This window comes from Aquarana catesbeiana, linkage group LG13 (genome assembly GCF_042186555.1).
Source record: "Aquarana catesbeiana isolate 2022-GZ linkage group LG13, ASM4218655v1, whole genome shotgun sequence".
NCBI lineage: Eukaryota > Metazoa > Chordata > Amphibia > Anura > Ranidae > Aquarana > Aquarana catesbeiana.
In genome coordinates this window covers 195,915,620-195,938,533 of record NC_133336.1, presented here as the reverse complement: position 1 = coordinate 195,938,533, position 22,914 = coordinate 195,915,620, and the positions used below count along the sequence as shown (strand labels likewise).

Below are 22,914 nucleotides of genomic sequence, written 5' to 3'. Positions count from 1 at the left end.
AATGCCCAAACTTTTGCCCATTCAGCCAGAGCAGAGCATCATATATAGAAGTGGTATTTCCATCGCTTCTATAAATGACCGCTGTCAATGGTTATTAAGGAAGCAGTGGGTGCTTCTACCCCTAGAAACCACTGATGACCACAGGGATCTTTAAAAAAAAAAAGAAAAAAGCACACAGACCCCTCTAAGGAACCCCAAAATACATAGAAGACATTTAGGGGTCTGCTATTTATTTTGTGGGACCATTGAAGTCATTATGTGCTGTTTTCTTTTTTAACCATTTAAATCCTGGACACTTTCACCCCCTTCCTGCCCAGGCCAATTTTCAGATTTCAGAGTTGTCACACCTTGAATGATAATTACTCATTCATGCAACCCGCTACCCATATGATTTTTTTTTTCATTTTTTAGACAGATAGAGCTTTATTTTAGTGGTATTAAATCACCACTTTTTTATTTTATTTTTTTTTTTGCTAAATAAACGAAAAAGGCCTAAGGTTTTGAAGAAAAACATGTTTCTGCTATAACATTTTGCAAATAATTTTTTTTAATCTTCATAAATTTATTTATAAATTTATTCTTCATAAATGTATTCAGAAATCTATTCTTCATAAACGTATTCTTCATAAATGTATTCATAAATTTATTCTTCATAAATTTAGGCCAAAATGTATTCTGCTACATTTCTTTGGTAAAAAATAACCCAAATCACTGATTACTATTTAGTCTGTGTGAAAATGATAGAATCTACAAACTATGGTTTATATATTTGAAAATTCTGATGTATCGACTGCCTGTCTCATTTCTTGAGGCCCTAAATTGCCTGGACAGTACAAATACCCTCCAAATGGCCCCTTTTCGGAAAGTAGACAGTCCAAGGTATTAAGTAAGAGGCATGGCGGGTTTTGGGTCTGTGGCACGCACGTGCGTCGCCCCACTCCCGCTGCGACTGGACACAGAGGGAGCCAATCGGCGGGTCTGGCGGACCCAACGTCCGCTGGGACCTGCCAATCATTCCCAACAGAGACAGAACGGCGGTCTGCCTATGTAAACAAGGCAGATTGCCGTTCTGTTAGTAGAGAAGACAGAGATCGTGTGTTTCTGCTAATCAGGAACACCGATCTCTGTCTTCCCACGGTTAAAGCACCTCCCCCCACAGTTAGCAAGCACTCCCTAGGGACACATTTAACCCTTTGATTGGCCCTGATGTTAACCCCTTCCCTGCCAGTGTCATTAGTACAGTGACAGTGCATATTTTTTTTAGCACTGATCACTGTATTAGTGTCACTGGTCCCCAAAAAAGTATCAAAAGTGTCAGTTAGTGTTTGTCCGCCGCAATGTCACAGTCCTGCTATAAGTCGCTGATCGCCGCCATTACTAGTAAAAATAAATAATAATTTTAATTCCATACAAATATCCAATAGTTTGTAGACGCTATAACTTTTGCGAAAACCAGTCAATATACGCTTATTGGGATTTTTTTTTTACCAAAAATATGTAGCAGAATACACATTGGCTTAATTTTGATAAAGATATTAGATTTTTTACTGGATATGTTTTATAGCAGAAAGTAAAAAATATTGTTTTTTTTTTTTTTCAAAATTGTCTGTGTTTTTTTTGTTTATAGCCCAAAAAAATAAAAACTGCAGAGGTGATCAAATACCACCAAAAGAAAGCTCTATTTGTGGGGAAAAAAAAAGGACAGCAATTTTATTTAGGTGCAGTGAGGCCCAACCGTGCAATTGTCAAAAATGGCCTGGTCTTGACGGGGGGTTGGGGGTAAAAAGTAAAAAAAAAAAAATCACAATTATTTTTTTTAATTTTTATACTTTTTCCTTACAATTTTTATTTCAATATTTAATACATAATATAATACATAAAAAAAATGTGAAAAAAAATTTTAAAAAAAGGAAAAGTATAAAAATTTTTAAAAATAATTGTGATTTTTTGACACTTACCACAGTGGCCTTTTTAAAAAAAAAATGTATTTCTTTTTTTACTATAGGCCAGGCAGGAGGTGGTTCAAGAAGCCAGGAGGGAAATATAATTTGCTGGCATTTAAGAACAATCTATTTCTAATTGTCAGCACTTTAAAAAAAAAATCACTGCGCCCGGCCGAACTGATTTTTTTTTAAATTTAAGAATGATTATTTGATTTGTTTTGACAACCCCTTGCCTATTGGCCCAGAAAATGGGCAATTTTTCATTTCAAATAAAATAGTTTAACATTTTATAAATTTAAATTTAGTTCGCTGAACCCTGCTCGAACCAAACCTGCATTTGTTTTATGACTTTAATATATGCCTGGAGTTTAGCTCAGAGATGATAAGATATGAACAAATTAGACACTGTTTGGTGGCTTTCAAATTTGGTGGCATTCTCATAGACATGCAAAGGGGGTAAAAAAAAAAAAATCCTCTGCTTAAACTTTTTTTTTTTTTTCACTCTCCCGAAACTTGAGACACACTCTCAGGCTCTTACAAGCCTACTTATCCTTTTCTCTCTCTCTTTATTCAGCGAGATTTATTTTGTGTGACACAAGTAACCCGGTGACATCATGAAAGTTCTCCGAGAGTGAAAAAAAAAATATAGCCTCGGCCCCAGTGGCTCGTATTATCATGCTAATGACGGCCCCCCTATTGTCCAAAGCCATCTGTAGGACTTGAACAAAAATACCACTGGAGAGACGGAATAAGAGCTAGAAGAAATTCCCATGGAGGAGTTGTATGCCGGCTGGGCAGGAAGTATTGTAGGCAACAGAAGAGTATAGATATTGTACATTAGCATACATTTCTGCCTAGGCCACCACCGGTGGTGTAAACCTCATTGTCCACTGGTGGGGCTGAACATCTACAAAATGAGATCTTCTACAAAACAGAAGAAGACAATGTTACCCAAATTTGATTAAAATACTTAAAAAAAAATCTTTAGTAGGAAGGGTTAAAAGGAAGAAAGGGTTAAAACCCTGCCGAGTTTTTAATACTGCCTACGTTCTTTGCCCCGGTGAGATGTTCCCCTTTTGATTGGTGATCACCAAGACCAAAAGTCATGAAAAAAAAATCCAAAATTTTACAGTTGCCACCGGAGCGAGAATCAGGCCCCTTTCAGATCCTCACGTAACGGGAACGAGTGTTCCCCCCTTGTGATTTTTCAAAGCGCAACTTATTCCTTAATGGAACCCCAAACACAGCGCAAATCTGCCGTGATTGCGGCAAAACGTGTGGTTAAACAACAAGCTTTGTAGCCGAAAAAGGAAAAAGAGCTTCTTTTGAGGCGACAATGGAGGCAGAATCACGCTATGTTTGGATAATGGGACCAAAATGCTCAACGCGCGTTTCTCCACGATTTGGAATCTCAGGCAGAGTTACGTAATTTTTCCCGCAATTTCAAGTCACCTTTTACGTGAATGGGGCCTTAGAATCATGCGGCAAAAGTGTGGTTAAAAATCACGCTTAGTTTGTCCCCCAAAAAGAAACAGGGGCTTTTTTTTGGGAGACAATCCTGGCAAAATTGCACTACGTTTGGGGTGCCATTAAGAATAACCACACCAAATGCGTATTACACCTTTTGTCGCGATTTGGAATCAAGGGCGAAATGACGGCGATTCTGCCTGCGATTTCGAATCGCTTATGTGAATGCTAAGCTTGTCACCCAAAATGGAGCAGGAGCTTCTTTTGGGCGACAAGCATGTATAGGGCCACTCATTGAAGTGAATGGGCTGCCCTGTGTGTGACACGCGTTTTGGGAGTGGGAACGTTCATTCCCGATACACAAGGTCTGAACGGGTCTGACGGGGAATTCTTTCAAAGGGGAAACACGTTCTGGTGACAACTGTCTAGGAAGAAATCTCCCTTCGCTTTGCAGGGATTTCCTATCACTTCTTTACTCCATCCAAAATGCAAAAAATATGACGTTGCCCAGAATCATCGCTATTGTGCGCTCGTGGGGGCTGCGCAGCGCGACGGTCGCGGGTGCACCGTGTCTCTGGGACACGGCGCAACTCAGATCTTGGTAAAGAGCCAATGCCCCGGCTCTTTACCCATGTGATCGGCAATCACAGCTCATCACATGTAAACCTGAAAGTGCTGGTAATCGACTCTCCTTGCCTCATACTGACATGGTGTGAGGAGAGCTGATCAACGGCATTTCCTCACAGGGGAGATCTGTACACATAATCAGGGCACTGATCATCAGTGTAGCCCCAACAGTGCCCATCAGTGATGCCAATTTGTGCCCATCAGTGACGCAAGTCAGTGCCGCCTATCTGCAGCCATCAGTTCTGCATATTAGTGTCCCCTCATCAGTGCCCTTTGCTGCCACCTTATCAGTGCCCAACAATGTACCCTATCAATGCCCATCAATGCAGTCTATCAGTGCCGCCTATCCATGCAGTCTATCCGTGCCACCTATCATTGACTATAAGTGCCGCCGCCCATCAGTGCCCATCAGTGCTGCATATTAGTGCCGTCATCTATCCATGCCACCTATTAGTGCCCATCAGTTCTGCCCATCAGTGCCCATCAGTGGCGCCTATCCGTGCCCATCAGTGCTGCAGTTCAGTGCCTCCTCATCAGTGCCACCTCATTATTGCCCTTGCCTACTGCTGCCTCATCAGTGCACCCTATCAATGCCCATCCATGCAGTCTATCAGTGTTGCCTATCCATGCAGTCTATCGGTGCAGCCTATCCGTGCCACTTATCATTGCCTATAAGTGCCGCCGCCCATCAGTGCCCATCAGTGCTGCATATTAGTGCCTCCTCATCAGTGCCACCTCATCATTGCCCTTCACTGCTGCCTCATCAGTGCACCCTATCAATGCCCATCAATGCAGTCTATCAGTGCCGCCTATCCATGCAGTCTATCCATGCCACCTATCATTGCCTATAAGTGCCGCCGCCCATCAGTGCCCATCAGTGCTGCATATTAGTGCCGCCTCATGAGTGCCCTTCACTGCTGCCTCATCAGTGCACTCTATCAATGCCCATCAATGCAGTCTATCAGTGCTGCCTATCCATGCCACCTATCATTGCCCATAAGTGCCCATCAGTGCTGCATATTAGTGCCTCCTCATCAGTGCCCTTCACTGCCACCTCATCAGTGCACCCTATCAATGCCCATCAATGCAGTCTATCAGTGCCGCCTATCCATGCAGTCTATCCATGCCACCTATCATTGCCTATAAGTGCCGCCGCCCATCAGTGCCCATCAGTGCTGCATATTAGTGCCGCCTCATGAGTGCCCTTCACTGCTGCCTCATCAGTGCACCCTATCAATGCCCATCAATACAGTCTATCAGTGCCACCTATCCGTGCCACCTATCAGTGTCCATAAGTGTCACCCATTAGCAGCCTATCAGTGCCCATCAGTGCTACACATTAGTGTCTCCTCCTCAGTGCCACCTCATCAGTGCCCATCAGTGCTGTATTTTAGTGCTTCCTCATCAGCTTCCATCAGTGCCACCTCATCAGCGCACTTCAGTGAAGGAGAAAAATTACTTATTTACTAAATTTTCAGACAGAAACTAAGAAATACTTATTTTTTTTCTTCAAAATTTTCAGCATTTTATTGTTTGTTTTTTTTTTTAGCAAAAAATTAAAAACGCAGTAGTGATTACATACCACCAAAAGAAAGCTCTATTTGTGGGAAAACAAATTATACAAAATTAATTTGGGTACAGTGTTGTATGACCGCGCAATTGTCATTCAGAGTGTGACAGCGCTGAAAGCTGAAAATTGGGCTGGACTGGAAGGGGGGTAAAAGTGCCCGGTAGGCAAGTGGTTAAGTACACTTTAATAACTGGTATGTAGACCCAAAATGTATAACCAGTTGAGTGCCATCCCATTTTATTCCCATAAAAAGCTTACATGGGGGGGGGGTCTTCTCCAGAGCGTTGTATGTCCCTGGTGTAACCTCCTATTGGTGGAGACCCCCCTGCAAGGACATCAATGGCACTCCATTGTAACACGGACAAAGCAGAGTTAGTTCTACAACACGAGATCCAGTCTCTGCACCTTTACAAAAACTAAAAAACTCCAACAGTTCATCAGCTCAGCGTTCAGTTCATGGCTCATCGTGGAGTTTCTTCCTCCTAAGGGGTCCATTTTTTAGGCCCCATTCACGGATTTTTGCTGAGCGACTTTCACGCGTTTTGCATGTTGTGCACGAGAGAACTTCGATGGGCTTCTTTTCTATGTGCGTTTGTCACCCAAATGAAGTTCTGCTTCTTTTTTGAGCGACAAATTTGGCACAGTTTTTCAAAACACGTTTTGACGCGTGACAATCGCAGCAGATTCGCTCTACATTTGGGGCGCCATTTTAAAAAATAAAAATAACAAACATGTTATACTTACCTGCTCTGTGCAAAAAAAAATTGGCCCCGATCCTCTTCTTCTAGGGTGACCCACCGGCCCTCCAGGACCCTGTCCATCTCCTTAACGGGGACACAGACAGCAATAAAAACCTGACAGGGGTTCTAATCCCTCTCAACATTATCAAATCCTGAAAGAAAGTTTTGCCTTTAGTTATACTTTAAAGGGGTTGTAAAGGTAATTTTATTTTTTTTTTAAAATAACTAACATGTCATACTTACCTTCACTGTGCAGCTCGTTCTGCACAGAGTGGCCCCGAACCTGCTCTTCTGGGGTCCCTCGGCGGCTGTTTCAGCTCCTCCCCGCAAGAACTAACCACCTTAATGCGAGCTCCCTCGCATGGTGGTTAGTTATTGCGGGCGCGCTCCCGTGATACAGCCGGCGGCTATAGCCGCTCACTGTATCACTCGGCCCCGCCCCCGGCGCGCCGCGTCATTGGATGTGATTGACAGCAGCGCGAGCCAATGGCTGCGCTGCTTTCAATCCATCCACTGCAGCCAATCAGCGACCAGGCTGAGCTGCAATAGAGATGACGGGAACGAGCAGCGGAGATTCGAGGTGTCAGGTAAGTAAAACGGGTGGCTGGGGGCGGCGGTGTTGTCAAAAGTTTTTTCACCTTAATGCATATAATGCATTAAGGTGAAAAAATTTTTACCTTTACAACCCCTTTAAGCTTCTGGTGGGTGGAGTTCGGAACTGTTTAATATTCATCTAGTGGGCGGAGTTGGGAACTGTCCAATAATCTTCTTGTGGGCAGAGTTGGGAACTGTTTATTAATCCTCTGGTGGGCGGAGTTGGGAGCTGTTTAATAATCTTCTGGTGGGCGGAGTTGGGAGCTGTTTAATAATCTTCTGGTGGGCGGAGTTGGGAGCGGTTTAATAATCTTCTGGTGGGGGAGTTGGGAGCGGTTTAATAATCTTCTGGTGGGCAGATTTGGGAACTGTCCAATAATCTTCTGATGGGCGGAGTTGGGAACTGTTTAACTAATACTCTAGTGGGCAGAGTTGGGAACTGTTTAATAATCTTATGATGGGCGGAGTTGTGAGCTGTTTAATAATCTCATGGTGGACGGAGTTGGGAACTGTCCAATAAACTTTTTGTGGGTGGAGTTGGGAACTGTTTAATAATCCTCTGGTGGGCGGAGTTGGGAACTGTTTAATAATCTTCTTGTGGGTGGAGTTGGGAACTGTTTAATAATCTTCTGGTGGGTGGAGTTGGGAGCTGTTTAATAATCTCATGGTGGGGGGAGTTGGAAACTGTTTAAGAATCTTCTGGTGGGCGGAGTTGGGAACTGTCCAATAATCTTCTTGTGGGTGGAGTTGGGAACTGTTTAATAATCCTCTGGTGGGAGGAGTTGGGAACTGTTTAATAATCTTATGGTGGGCGGAGTTGTAAGCTGTTTAATAATCTCATGGTGGGCGGAGTTGGGAACTGTCCAATAATCTTCTTGTGGGTGGAGTTGGGAACTGTTTAATAATCCTCTGGTGGGCGGACTTGGGAACTGTTTGATAATTATTATTATTATACAGGATTTATATAGCGCCAACCAGGGCTTTTTTTCTGCCAGAACGCAGCAGAACGCTGTTCCGGCACCTATGAAAGCCCTCTCTGCTCCAACCTGTTATGACACACTAGCGCTGCTGTTTAATAATCTTCTGGTGGGCAGATTTGGGAACTGTCCAATAATCTTCTGATGGGCGGAGTTGGGAACTGTTTAACTAATACTCTAGTGGGCAGAGTTGGGAACTGTTTAATAATCTTATGGTGGGCGGAGTTGTGAGCTGTTTAATAATCTCATGGTGGACGGAGTTGGGAACTGTCCAATAAACTTTTTGTGGGTGGAGTTGGGAACTGTTTAATAATCCTCTGGTGGGCGGAGTTGGGAACTGTTTAATAATCTTCTTGTGGGCGGAGTTGGGAACTGTTTAATAATCCTCTGGTGGGAGGAGTTGGGAACTGTTCAATAATCTTCTGCTGGCCGGAGTTTGAAACTGTTTTATAATCTCCTGGTCGGTAGAGTTGGGAACTGTTTGATAATCTTCTAGTGGGCGGAGTTAGGAGCCACAGTGCTGACATATTACCCCCCAAGAGTTAAAAGGAAATATCACTTTGGGGTGGACGTAACCTTTAAGTAAGGGAATCATTAAAAAAATTAAAAATTGGCACATTTTTAAGGATATAAAATCTTTTTTTAGATGGAAATTAAAAGAAAAATAGCATTTTATGGGGAAATCTATTATCTGAGGAAGTATGACTGTGCCGTGCTTTGATCCTCCAAACAATCGGACCTCACCGCCCGGCCTGTTTAGAGCTCAGACATTTTCACTGTAATTCTGAGCTATTTTAAGCCGTGTTAGTGAGAAGAGACATAAATTGTCTGAGCCGCCTAACTCAATGATGATCCTACAGGGCGGCTGATGTCATGTATGACCGATGGCCAACATTGTTCATAGGAAGAAACTCTATTAGACTGCTGGAGGTCTCTGCTCCTTCCTCTATCTAACTCTCCTCTCCTGAAATACTCTGCACTGTTGGAGGACTCTGCTCCTTCCTCTATGAGCCACATTGTACATTTATTTTTGTACACCTGCACAACACTCCACTTTTCTTATCATCAAACAGTTTGAAATTCGCAGGGTGTAGTTCCCTTTCCAGCCTGCAGAGGTCCATGTGTTTTACCTGTATGTAGCCACTTCCAGACTGAGAGACATCTTAAGGTGCATGAGCTGCTGTCTGTCCTCCAGAACCTGGGCAATCTGGACCCTCAGATCCTGTTTCTCCTTTTCCAAGGTCTCAAATTCCAACTAAAAAAAAAAAAAAAAAAGTGTTATTTTTCCTCCTTTTATTAAAAAAAAAAAAATAAAAATAAAAAAAATTAAAAATTTAAATATTATCTATATAGACTCAATTCCAACAAAAATTCCCCTCCCTCCCATAAGACCCATAAATGACTGTAACCTATGGAGGATCTCTTCTCACCCAATCTTCTTCTCCAATATTACTTCCAAGGCTACCGAGACTGAGAATATCAATAAATCCTCGTCACAACCTAAAATTAAAGCTGAACTCCGGAATCAGCAAACATCCTCTAAATCCATTCTAAATCCATTCATCATGTATTTTCTTCCTTGATTCTCGATGTGGAGTCTGCAGGGAGGAGCTTTTTGGGCTCCTCCCACAGCTCTGCTCTCTCTATGGGCTGTACAGCCTGGTGATGATGTCACTGCTACTTTTACAAAGTAATATCTGGGTTTGTAAAGCGTTTAGTTCATTTAAATTAAAGCTTTTCTTTAACTGGAGTTCAACGTTAAGTCCAGAAAAAAATCACGCAAAGCCTGAGTGGCTGTTGAGTCATATTCCCAAACCACACCGCTAATTTATTCTGAAGCCTCCTAATCTAACCACACTAACATAGGGTTTAAATTAGGAGATGCGGAACCACATTTTACAACCTAATATGTTGTATCGTTATCAATGCTATCATTAGAGGTATATGCTCTATTCGCAATCTTTATGTAGCACCCTTCTGACACCCCAGAGGCAGGATAGCACCTCCAGAGGCCAGGAGCAGGCCAGCATTGCACCCCAGGGCTAAAATAAAGGGAACCGAGAAAGCATAAGCACGTTCCCAAATTTTAGTGCATCCTCCAAGTGGAGCCACCAGGCCCTTCTGAGAGACCAGCCTTCTTCCTGGCTCTCCAGCAAGGGTCCTCCCCTAGGTCTCCTACTTGACACAGCTTCCTCCAGACCAGGCATAGAATTGAATTTGAAGCCCCACACCACTGCTAAGAGGTCCAGATATGACTTTATTCCTGTTAAAAGTCAGGGGTGCAGTCCAAAAAAGTAGCCAACGCGTTTCGGGGGTCTAAGCACCCTCTTCAGCGGGGGTCTAAGCACCCTCTTCATTGGGGGTCTAAACGCCCTCTTCATTGGGGCTTGACTGCCAACAATGTGAACAAGCCAGAAGTGAACTGGATCTACAGTTGTATTTTTTGCTGTAAGAGTAACAAGCACTGACCTTATCAGCAGCTTGTTTGCCACTTTCCAGACCAGGCAGGACAGCTTCAGGACCACTTCATCACATCTTAGGCCCCAAAACAGTCTATTGGGCCTAACAGCAGAGCTCCAGCCAGCAGCACCTCCCTAGGCCTCAATCCAGTGGAAGAGAGCGAGCACGTGGCCTGTTCCAAATATTTATATCCTCTCCCAGCAAGCGCCAGTGGCATAAACCTCCTACTGGATTGGCTTAAAAAAATATAAATATTCATAACTTAGTTTGTGAAATCTCATACTACGACCAGAGATACCAGTGACATCTACTGGTGACCGTGAGAAATCACAAGCCAACATAGGCTTAGGGAAAAACCAGGTGAAAGCTATACAATCAGTCTGCTCTAACTACAGCCCAGCGAGAAACTAAATTGACATAATAGCCCCTGTTTAGGACAAGGGGGCTACATTTAAATATAGTTCTCTCAGATCAGTGCTTATTCTAGTCAAACCTCGGTGTTCCCCCTCCCCCCAACTTTAACTCCCCCGTTTTTCTTTGTGTGGGAAGGACTTATTCCCTTTTGCTTTATAAAAGTCACCTAATTTTGTATATCTTATAAATACATCTCAAGGGAAATGTTCTAATTACTCAATTCTCCTTAGGGAAGTTTTTTAGAATTATATTAAAGTAGAGGGAAAGACATTTTTTTTCCATTTTGGAAAATGGAAGTTTTGAAAAACAAGAATCAAGAGGAAATCCCCAGTTGTCACCAGAACTAATTTTCTCCTGCACACCTTGTGGAGGACCGAAGCATGGAGAACCAAACTTTTTGTTCCTGGTTTAGACTTCAAACTTTTGCAAATGAAGCCGGCAGTTAGGGGCATGAAGATAACCCACAATATATGTCCCATTGGGGAAATTTCATCTTCACTTCTTGTCCCACAGCCAAAAGAGAAAGCGAGAGGAAATCTCTCTAATGTGAAGAAATCCTTGGTTTCCACCTTGGAACTAGTGTCGCCATTGGAGGATTTCCCCCTCTATTCTTTTTCTGCCTTCATTTATACTTGGTTTCATCTCCGAATTACCCATTCTTAGATTAATCCTAAATCTGTCTGTATGAAAAACCAAGTTCAACCCTGAACACCAACCTTCTCCTTTAATTTTTTCAGAGGGTCGATTTTTCTACCAGTTAAGGTTCATTCTTTGGAAAACCCCTAACATTCGATTCTAGATATACTCTATACCTGGCTTGAACCTGGGATTTCCCACCATGAACAGTTGAAACCAAAATGTTTCCAAATTACAAATAGATTTCCAAGCCTTGAGTGTATCTCAAAATTCCAAAGTTTTCCTCGAACTGTACTTTTTTTTCGCATGCAACAGCAACAACAACAAAAAACTCCTGCCAAGTATTCTGTGAGCTACACCACATACACCTGATCCCTAAAGGTAGCCCTTTTATCTCAACTGCCTGTTAACCATACTGGGCTGTGTGGACACAATGTAAAGCTGGACATTGGTAGAAAAATTGGTAGAAAAATTGTTGGTCTGAACATTCTTTCTTGTCATCACTGAGTGAACTAATTGCATTAGGAAGCCCTTACAATTTCACCCAAACCTGCTACTTGAATAGAATCCCAGAGGTATTAAAGAGGTTTTGTTATAATATGTAGGAAACAAAATAAGTGTAGCGCTAAAAAAGTCTTAAATGTCCAACATGAAGACAAAATAATGCAAGAGTTGGTAAAACCTCTAGGTGCAAATAAGAGGAAAGTCCTCCATGTATGTATGGCTCCTAGTGGCTGGTGGTCCACAGAAGTTATGTGACTTCATGTAAGGAGCAAATCAATAAGTGCATAACATCTGGAGTGAAGACAGACAAAGCACACCACCACCGACAATGAGGAGGCTTACCGGATCTATTGGACCCAAAGAGACATACGCCAAGTTGGGTCAAAACAGGCTTAGGTGGTGAGTGGCTGTAGGTGATCCAGAGGGGTGAAGGTCTTGGGATGAACCATGGACTGGTGTGTCCCTAAGGGTGATGTTAGAAGCCAAATGGCGGTGGTGATGAATAGGGAGGAAGAAGGAAAGGCCACATAGTGTAAATCCATAAAACAGGTATGAAATTTATTAAAAATGAGAAATACACTCACATGTAAATCTTTTAAAACCAGCGCTGTAAATATATGGCAGCAGTGGGGGTCCTACCCGACGCGTTTCGTCCTCTTAGACGTCGTCTGTTATAATATGTACACTTTTTCTCTGAACCAAAACCTACACAGTTAGATTTCCATCCTGCTTCTTTCAATTTTCCCAACACTATGGTCAGAAATGAACATCACTAACCATTCGAAAATCCAATGAACGTTCCAAAAGTGAACAAAACTCTACTGGCCTATGACCAACTGTACTGTACAATGAAAGTCTCTTGCTGTGACCATTTTGGAGTTTGATGATGGGCTGATGAGGCTCATGGTTGGGATCATGACTAAGGTTTAGGGCAAAGTGACAGTGTCTTTTTGTAGTGGCTTTAAAGGTCAACTTCAACCAAAATTGTATTTCATCTTGGATGGCATGGAGAAGGGGAAAGACTTCTAATCGGTTTCTGTTGCTGAGTGTCTCCCTGTTGGGTTGATTTACCATCATTTTATCCCGGAGCATCCCAAAAACAGTAAGTGATGGAATATCTCTCTGATAGGGACAGAGGCAGCATTCCATTAGGCTTATCATCTGCTTTAAAGGATAAAATTTTGTCATTAGTATTGGGCTTTCAGGATTGAAAACTTCTGGGGTCCATTTGAAAATCGGTGGCATGATCATGACCCTTTGGTTTGTTGCAATAAATTTCTTTTGTTCGGGTGTTAAATAAGTTGACTGCCCCCATAACTGTATCACAACGAAAAGGAAATAGTGTGAGTTGGGGAGGGGGGAGCGAGAGTGGCATTTACGTCAAGCCTTACTCATCCTTATTACCCTAATGAATTCCCTGCAGAGCTTCTGCAACAAATTATTATCTGGGTTTTTTTTATTAAAGCCTATGGGACTGTAAACACTACAATAAAAGTTAAAGAAATCATAAAAAAGGATATGCACTAAATTGCTTACAATGTAATCCCTTCCAATCTGCAGAGTTGACTAGGAATGTTTACGAGCTCCACGTTCTTTATTTACCTCCCTTGTTGGTAGCAAGCGTTAACGTTGCCATTGTCCGGCTAATAAGGTTAAGTGGCCCTAATCAACTTAAGAGCACCGTAAAAAATTATCCATATGCCAGACCAATCTATAATTCACAACAAAAGACATCTGCTTCCTTTACCAGCCAATCAAATTAGTGCCTGACACCGGGCTGGCCCACAATAGAAGCCATCGCTCTTGTCTAGTATATGCAATATAAGTGTGCCACGACCACTCCCACCAAGGGCCATCTGACTAATATCTGAAGCAGGCCCAGATTAAAGGGTATGTCCACTTTCAGCTAGCCCCATACTCACTGATGGTCTATTTAATCAGCTTAGCCAAAAGCCTATAGCTCCCCTATTATGCCCCGTACACACGGTCGGACTTTGTTCGGACATTCTGACAACAAAATCCTAGGATTTTTTCCGATGGATGTTGGCTCAAACTTGTCTTGCATATACACGGTCACACAAAGTTGTCGGAAAATCCGATCGTTCTGAACGCGGTGACGTAAAACACGTACGTCGGGACTATAAACGGGGCAGTGGCCAATAGCTTTAATCTCTTTATTTATTCTGAGCATGCGTGGCACTTTGTGCGTCGGATTTGTGTACACACGATCGGAATTTCTGACAACGGATTTTATTTTATGAAATTTTATAGCCTGCTCTCAAACTTTGTGTGTCGGAAAATCCGATGGAAAATGTGTGATGGAGCCTACACACGGTCGGAATTTCCGACAACAAGGTCCTATCACACATTTTCCGTCGGAAAATCCGACCGTGTGTACGGGGCATTAGAAAGGATTGTGAAAGTGGTTTAGAAAAAGCGTTGGATCCGAACCTTTGCTTTTGTGTTGCGCCACTGCCATTTAAAACTCTGCATTTTAAAGTGGATGGATGCCAAAACAAACCATGAACTTCTCTAATTGGCTCCCTATAGGTCTGTCAATCACACCTTTTGGAAGTGTTTTGTTATATCTGTTTAATAAGTGCACAAAAAATATCTGTTGATCCTGACAGAAATCTTGTGAGCTGATGACTTCCTGCTCACTCAGCCGTACTGTTACCGGTTACATTATTCCCAGCTATCCCTATACAGACTTACAGAACCTCTCCCGTATATGTATTGAGCATGAGGAGATGGGGAGGGGCTCTGTAGTTCTGTTCTAGGGTGACAACAGCAGGCCTCAATCTATACAATACAGTTGTCACCCTAGGATGGTGTTTTTCAGCCAGGGTGCTGCAACGCCCTGAGGTGCCATTTGGATAGATGTGATGGTGGTGGGGGAATTCTGATGTGATGGGAGGGGTTATTGTGTATAGGGGGATTCTGGCGTGATGGGGTGCCTCTGTGGTGATGGGGGGGCTCTGATGTATAGGGGAAATTTGGATGTGATGGGGGGACTCTGACGTGAAGGAGGGACCTCTGAGGTGGTGTGTGCCTCTCAAGTCAGTGGGGAACTCTTATGTGATTGGGTGCCTCTAACTCTGTCATAGGCTGACTCTATGGTAATGTGGGCCAATGAAATGAAGGGGGGACTCTTATGTGATGGGGGAACTCTGATGTAATGGGGGGGCTGTCATGTATAGGATGGCCTCTGATGTCGTGGGGTACCTCTGACCTCTGTCATAGGGTAACTCTGTGGTGACGGGGGACTCTGATGTAAGGTCTCCCTTACATCAGAGTCCACAGAGTTCCCCCGTTACATCACGGTCCCCAAAGGTCTCCCTTACATCAGAGTCCACAGAGTTCCCCCGTTACATCACGGTCCCCAAAGGTCTCCCTTACATCAGAGTCCACAGAGTTCCCCCGTTACATCACGGTCCCCAAAGGTCTCCCTTACATCAGAGTCCACAGAGTTCCCCCTTACATCACGGTCCACAAAGGTCTCCCTTACATCACAGACCACAGAGTTCCACAGAGTAGGGTAGACTTTGATGTGATGGGGGGACCCTGACGTGAAGGGGAGACCGCTGAGGTGGTGTGGGCCTCTGAAGTGAAAGGGGAACTCTTATGTGATGGGGGTGGGGAGATTCTCGTGTATAGGGGAGATTCTGATGAGATGGGGTGCCTCTGACTTTGTCATAGGGTGACTCTGTGGTGATGGGGACCTCTGATATATAGGGTAGACTTTGATGTGATGGTGGAACTCTGACGTGAAGGGGAGACCTCTGGGGTGGTGTGTGCCTCTGAAGTGAAGGGGGGACTCTTATGTGATTGGGTGCCTCTGACTCTGTCATAGGCTGACTCTGTGGTAATGTGGGCCTCTGAAATGATGGGGGAACTCTGATGTAATGGGGGGCTGTCATGTATAGGATGGGCTCCAATGTCATGGGGTACCTTTGACCTCTGTCATAGGGTGACTCTGTTGTGACGGGGGACCTCTGATGTATAGGGTAGACGTTGATGTGATGGGAGGACCCTGACGTGAAGGGGAGACCTCTGAGGTGGTGTTGGTCTCTGAAGTGAAGGGGGAACTCTTATGTGATGGGGGGGGTTCGTATATAGGGGAGATTCTGATGAGATGGGGTAGGTGACTCTGTGGTGACGGGGGACCTCTGGTGTATAGGGTAGACTTTGATGTGATGGTGGGACTCTGATGTAAAGGGGAGACCTCTGAGGTGGCGTGGGCCTCTGAAGTGAAGGGGGGACTCTTATGTGATGGGGGGGTTCTTGTGCATAGGGGAGATTCTGATGAGATGGGGTGCCTCTGACTTTGTCATAACGTGACTCTGTGGTGATAGGGGAGTCTGAAGATTAGGGAAGATTTTAATATGAAAAGGGAACTCTTATGTGATGGGGTGCCTCTGATATGATGTGGGGACCTCTAATGTGAAGGGGGGGGGGCTCTGATGTAGTGCTTACAGGGGAACCATTGTCTTTATAAAAATATCTATATGTCCATCCATTGCAAACCAAAGTCTCTTGATCCTGCCAGAAATCCAGTGAGCAGATAACTTCCTGTGCAGAACAGGAAAGGTTACTGCCGGGATCACCAGATAAAAATATGGGAGAAAAGAGCCTGAAAAAAAAATGAAAACGAATGCAGCCACCATATTTAAGAAGTCGCAATATAATACATAACACATCTGAGGACCTATCACACCAAAGCGCAGTGCAGGAAAGGCGCAATCTATGCACATTTCCAGCACCACAGGTTAACAGGTTGTACGGGGTATAAGCCTTTTCCAAAATAAAAGATGTTGGTTGGAGAGGATGAAGCACTGGAATACCACTATAATGGACACAGCAGACCAATGAACTCAGCATTAAGGTCTCACCAATAGAGTACCCAAGATATACGAAACCAATAGGTGGTATCTACCGAAAGCTAAAATCAGACATTGAACCCTAAAGTGTAAAGCCGAGGAGGCAGTAGTGTTAAAGCAAAACTGAAGACCATGCAACTAAGGACAGCCCAACATGCAAGTATTCTTGGTATGCCTTGTAAACTAGGCTGTTTAGTGGTCATGTAACTTGCGCAGTTTGTGAAGAACCTATTCAAAGAGTTGCCTGGTTCTTCTAAAAAAAAGAACGTTGTTTCAGTGCTTTGGAAAGACAATGGTTGCCCAACCAAATATGGTGATGGATTCATCTCGTCGTCAGAGAGCAATGAGGAATGCAAAAATATATTGTGGCCTACAGTAATCTTATCTACAGTCCAGTGGCAACTGGTGCTCAATATTTTAGGGGAGGCGAAAAACCTGCCCCCCCCCCCTCCCCGTGGGAGACAGACAGCAACGATCAGTGGCCCCCCACAGCAATCAGTGGCCTTACCTTAGGAGGCTGATGCTGCTCCTCACTCCAGCTTGCTGAGGGAAGAGCCAGGGCCATTGCTTCTCCTCTCAGCCGAACAGGAAGTGGGTCCAGAGACTTGATTGGCCAGGGAGTCCTAAGACTCCCTGGCCAATCGGGTCTAAGGACTCGCTTCCAGATTGGCCGGGAGGAGAAACAAGGAGACATTAGCGAATATTAATTTGCTAATGTCACACAACTGGGTGGGCTAAGGGTTCAGTGCTCTGCCCCCCGAGCCCACCCTTTTTTGAAGCCAATTAGAGCCTCAGGCTCTAATCATGTGCTTCCAAAAAAAACCCCATTGAAATCCATGTATTTGGCACCCTGCATGTAGATTAGGGACCAGGCGCATGGATTAGAGGGGCAGCACCCTTGCACCCCTAAGGGACGGGCGGCCACTGGTACAGTCTGATACTAAGGTTAGCCATTCCACTGCTGTTGGATGATGGTCAACACAAGGCAGTTGACCTGGGACAACAGAAGGTATATATTCAGCTCTGTCCCTGATGCAGACCCTGTGGATATTCTACAAATATTGTCTACATTACCAACCAGGGTTTCGTGGAACCCTAGAGTTCCTCCAGAGGTTGCTGAGCTTTCCTTGTGTTGTGGCTGGTTGACTACCCTTAGGATGGTGCCTCAACTATCCCTTGGCCAACACCATTTGGCAGGGCCAACGGCATGACACAAATTACCTTTTTTAGCTGTCTGTAAGGGTGACATTCTGGTCACCAACAGAAGGGTTGCATTCTTTTTACTGACCACCAATGTAAGGAACATTCTTCCCACTGATCGCCAATGTAACGAACATTCTTCTCACTGATCACCAATGTAAGGAACATTCTTCCCACTGATCACCAATGTAAGGAACATTCTTCTTACTGACCACCAATGTAAGGAACATTCTTCCCACTGATCACCAATGTAAGGAACATTCTTCTTACTGACCACCAATGTAAGGAACATTCTTCCCACTGATCACCAATGTAATGAACATTCTTCCCACTGATCGCCAATGTAAAGAACATTCTTCTCACTGATCACCAATGTAAGGAACATTCTTCCCACTGATCACCAATGTAAGGAACATTCTTCTTACTGACCACCAATGTAAGGAACATTCTTCCCACTGATCACCAATGTAATGAACATTCTTCTCACTGATCACCAATGTAAGGAACATTCTTCCCACTGATCACCAATGTAAGGAACATTCTTCTCACTGATCACCAATGTAAGGAACATTCTTCTCACTGACCACCAATGTAAGGAACATTCTTCTCACTGATCACCAATGTAAGGAGCATTCTTCCCACTGACCACCAATGTAAGGAACATTCTTCCCACTGACCACCAATGTAAGGAACATTCTTCCCACTGATCACCAATGTAAGGAACATTCTTCTTACTGACCACCAATGTAAGGAGCATTCTTCCCACTGCCCCCAATTATTTGGGTTTTGTAAGCTTTCCCCAGGAACTGAAAATAATTTTAAGGGTTTCTCTGGGGTACGAAAAGGTTGAAAAGCTGGTCTACAACTACTGGTAGGCACTTATGGCTAGAGACTTCCCACTCTGGCACAAAGCTGTGTATTTTGGTTGGTCAGGGGGAGCATGCATGTGCTCCTCATAAGTCAACGTACTGGGATTTATTTTACCAGCAATCCAGCAAAGTCTGTCTGAACATGGCTTCATCTTCCAAGAAGTTCATACAAATACAGACACTGGTAAACAGCTCAGCAATCCATTTTTCGCACAATTGAATTGTTTCCTCTGGGGTTTCCCTTTACGGTGCCCCATGGACATCTTGATTGGCTGCTTTTCCTGACCTCAGCGTCATCCTTTAAGGTTCCTTTTTTTAAACAGGGTGCCTTAGGGCATCAAGGCTGTAATCTGTCATTTAGGCTTTTTGCCTATATATGCATTGATCTCCGCTCTATAGCCGCTATCTGCCTTGTGTGTCCTTTACAAGTCCACTAAGAGCCGTGTATTAGTATGGGGAGCCCATTATGGGGGGGGGGGGGGGTCCTATTCATGTAATTGGCCCATAATGTGACTCAGCTCCCTGGACAATACACATTTCCTTTCCCAGACACATCTGTTGTTACTGTAACATATGGATCTCATATCGATTGCACAGCGTGCAAGGCAAGACAGTAGCTTTAACCCTTCTGGTCAGACCCCCATGGATTATGTTTACTGTGTGTATATATATATATATATATGTATATATATATATATATATATACATATATATATATATATATATATCTATATATATATATATATATATATATATATATATATATATATATATAGATATATATATATATATATATATATATATATAGATATATATATATATACAGTATATATTATATTACCAAAAGTATTGAAGCGCCTGCCTTTACACACACATGAACTTTAATGGCATCCCAGTCTTAGTCTGTAGGGTTCAATATTGAGTTGGCCCACCCTTTGCAGCTATAACAGCTTCAACTCTTCTGGGTAGGCTGTCTACAAGGTTTAGGAGTGTGTCTATGGGAATGTTTGACCATTCTTCCAGAAGAGCATTTGTGAGGTCAGGCACTGATGTTGGACAAGAAGGCCTGGCTCACAGTCTCTGCTCTAATTCACCCCAAAGGTGTTCTATCGGGTTGAGGTCAGTACTCTGTGTAGGCCAGTCAAGTTCCTTCACCCCAAACTCGCTCATCCATGTCTTTATGGACCTTGCTTTGTGCACTGGTGCGCAGTCATGTTGGAACAGGAAGGGACCATCCCCAAACTGTTCCCACAAAGTTGGGAGCATGAAATTGTCCAAAATGTCTTGGTATGCTGACGCTTTAGAGTTCCCTTCACTGGAACTAAGGGGCCAAGCCCAACCGCTGAAAAACAACCCCCACACCATAATCCCCCCTCCACCAAATGATTTGGACCAGTGCACAAAGCAAGGTCCATAAAGACATGGATGAGCGAGTTTGGGGTGGAGGAACTTGACTGGCCTACACAGAGTCCTGACTTCAACCCGATAGAACACCTTTGGGATGAATTTGAGCGGAGACTGTGAGCCAGGCCTTCTTGTCCAACATCAGTGCCTACCTCACAAATGCACTTCTGGAAGAATGGTCAAACATTCCCATAGACACACTCCTAAACCTTGTAGACAGCCTACCCAGAAGAGTTGAAGCTGTTATAGCTGCAAAGGGTGGGCCAACTCAATATTGAACCCTACAGACTAAGACTGGGATGCCATTAAATTTCATGTGTGTGTAAAGGCAGGTGTCTCAATACTTTTGGTAATATGGTATCTATCTATCTATCTATCTATCTATCTATCTATCTATCTATCTATCTATCTATCTATCTATCTATCTATATATATATATATATATATATTATTCATAATTATTAATATTCTAATCGAATATATACTGAATGTCTGTGTAAACTTGAGGTCTATGGACCTCAACTCGCATCAAAGTCGGACCAAAGTAATACAGGGACTACTTAAAGTTGCACAGATATGAACGGTACTCATTGGAAATCATGGGGTAGGACTTGTCGTGTGACTTTGCAGTCCCAAGTCTTAGGGCAAGTCGCACAAGTGTGAAAGGGGCCTTGGTCATCCTCTGAAGCCAAGTGCAAGACTTCCAAGGCCAGCAGAAGAAGGTTTTCCCAGAGGATGAAATTGCATTGTGTGCAGTGGCTAGATGTCATGAATAGCTCATGCACAGGTGTGCTCAGAGGTCCAGGTCCCTCACTAGTGGCAGTATCGCCTCCTGAAGGCCTGGCAGCCGCTGCTCTACCTACTTCTAAAAAGCGATCCACCGCAAGATCGCTTTTCAGAGGGGCAGCAAGGGTTGCCGCCTGTGTAAACGAATCCTTAAAAGTCATCCACTGCACCCAAGTGCAAGTCTTCAAAATCCCCATGACTTAGCTCCGGAGGGGGGCGGAGCGAAATGCATTGGGGGCGTGGCCAGGGTGGAGCAAAATGAATTTGGGGATGTGGCCTGGTTGGAGTCCAGGCTGAGGTTGCCACTCCACTCATTTCTGTAGGAGGCTGTCTTAAAGGCGGGGCAAAAGGGGAAGCTGCTCCGGGCCCAATCATTATTGTGGGGCCCAAAGCAGCTTCCCCTTGAGCCCCTCACTGCATGAAAATTAGTTGACAAGTGGATTTGGGAGGGCCCAAGAAAATGTTTGCCCCAGGTCCAATCAACCACTTAACGCAAACCGCCGCCATTGTACATCGGTATTTTGGCGATAAATAGAGTTGTTAAGTCAGCAGCTAGCTGCCATAACCCCAGCATTTTCAGCAACGGCGGGCGGTTCTCTTTAGGAATAAAGTGGTCTCTGCGGCGGATTCGCCGCAAGATCACTTTTATCGGGGGAGGGCGGGAGAGGGCAAAATTCGAATATTCATACATTCGTAAATTTAAAAATGAGAAAATTAGAAAATAAGAAAGAAAACCCAATAATTCGAAAGAATAGTTTTTCGTTTCATTCGTTTTTTTGTTTTTTTTTCATTTTTCGGGTTATTCGTTATGATTGCAAACGTCACTTCCGCCCAATGGTCCTCAAGGGGAAATTTTTTTTTTTTTTTCGAAAAAAAAAATGAGGAGATCTAACTTTGCCCTTTTGCAATTATGTAACACTTACAGGTCTGGTCCCTCCCCCCAGGCTGTGATTGGACAGTAGATATGTGCACTTCCGAAAAATGTGTTTGTTATCTGTTTCATTCGTTCTTTTTTTTTCTTTTTTCGGGTCATTCGTTATGATTGCAATTCAAAAATAAGAAAGAAAATCAGAAAATTCGAAAGACTCGTTTCCGTTTCATACGTTTTTTCTTTTTTTGTTTTTTTTTTCGGGTCATTCGTTATGATCGCAATTCGTAAATTTGCAAATCTGTAAATTCGAAAATTCGTACATTCGTAAATTTCAAAATTAGAAAATCTGAGAATAAGAAACAAAATCCGAAAATTCGAAAGAATCGTTTTTGTTTTGTTTTTTTTTCTTTTTTTTTTTTTCGTTTTTCGGGTCATTTCGAAAATCCGAAAATGAGAAAGAAAATCAGAAAATTCGAAAGACTCGTTTCCGTTTCATATGTTTTTTTTTTTTTTGTTTTTTCGGGTCATTCGTTATGAGCGCAATTCGTAAATTCTGACGTCTTTTTGACCCCAGATCTCATATATAAGAGGTCCTGTCATGCTTTTTTTCTATTACAAGGGATGTTTACATTTCTTGTAATAGGAATAAAAGTGACCCAAATTTTTTTTTTTTAAAAGGGCAGTGTAAAAATAAAAAGTAAAATAAATAATAAGAAAAAAAATAAAATTGAAAGCGCCCGTCTTGCTGAGTTCGCGTGCAGAAGCGAACGCATACGTAAGTCGCGCCTGCATATGAAAACGGTGTTCAGACCACACATGTGAGGTATCGCCGCGATCGTTATTGCAAGTGCAATAATTCTAGCCCTAGACCTTCTCTGTAACTCAAAACATGTAACCTGTAGAAATATTTAAACGTCGCCTATGGAGATTTATTTTTAAGGATCAAAGTTTGTCGCCATTCCACGAGCGGGC

General features: G+C 43.3%; 1 protein-coding gene across 1 annotated transcript in view; it reads right to left on the bottom strand.

The window, feature by feature from the left end:
* NES (nestin) overlaps positions 1-22,914 on the bottom strand; it is a 53,732-nt gene that overhangs the window by 19,102 nt on the left and 11,716 nt on the right. The window contains exon 2 of the mRNA XM_073610125.1: positions 9,049-9,173. Coding sequence (XP_073466226.1) covers positions 9,049-9,173 — 125 coding nt within the window. The remainder of the gene's footprint in view (positions 1-9,048; positions 9,174-22,914) is intronic.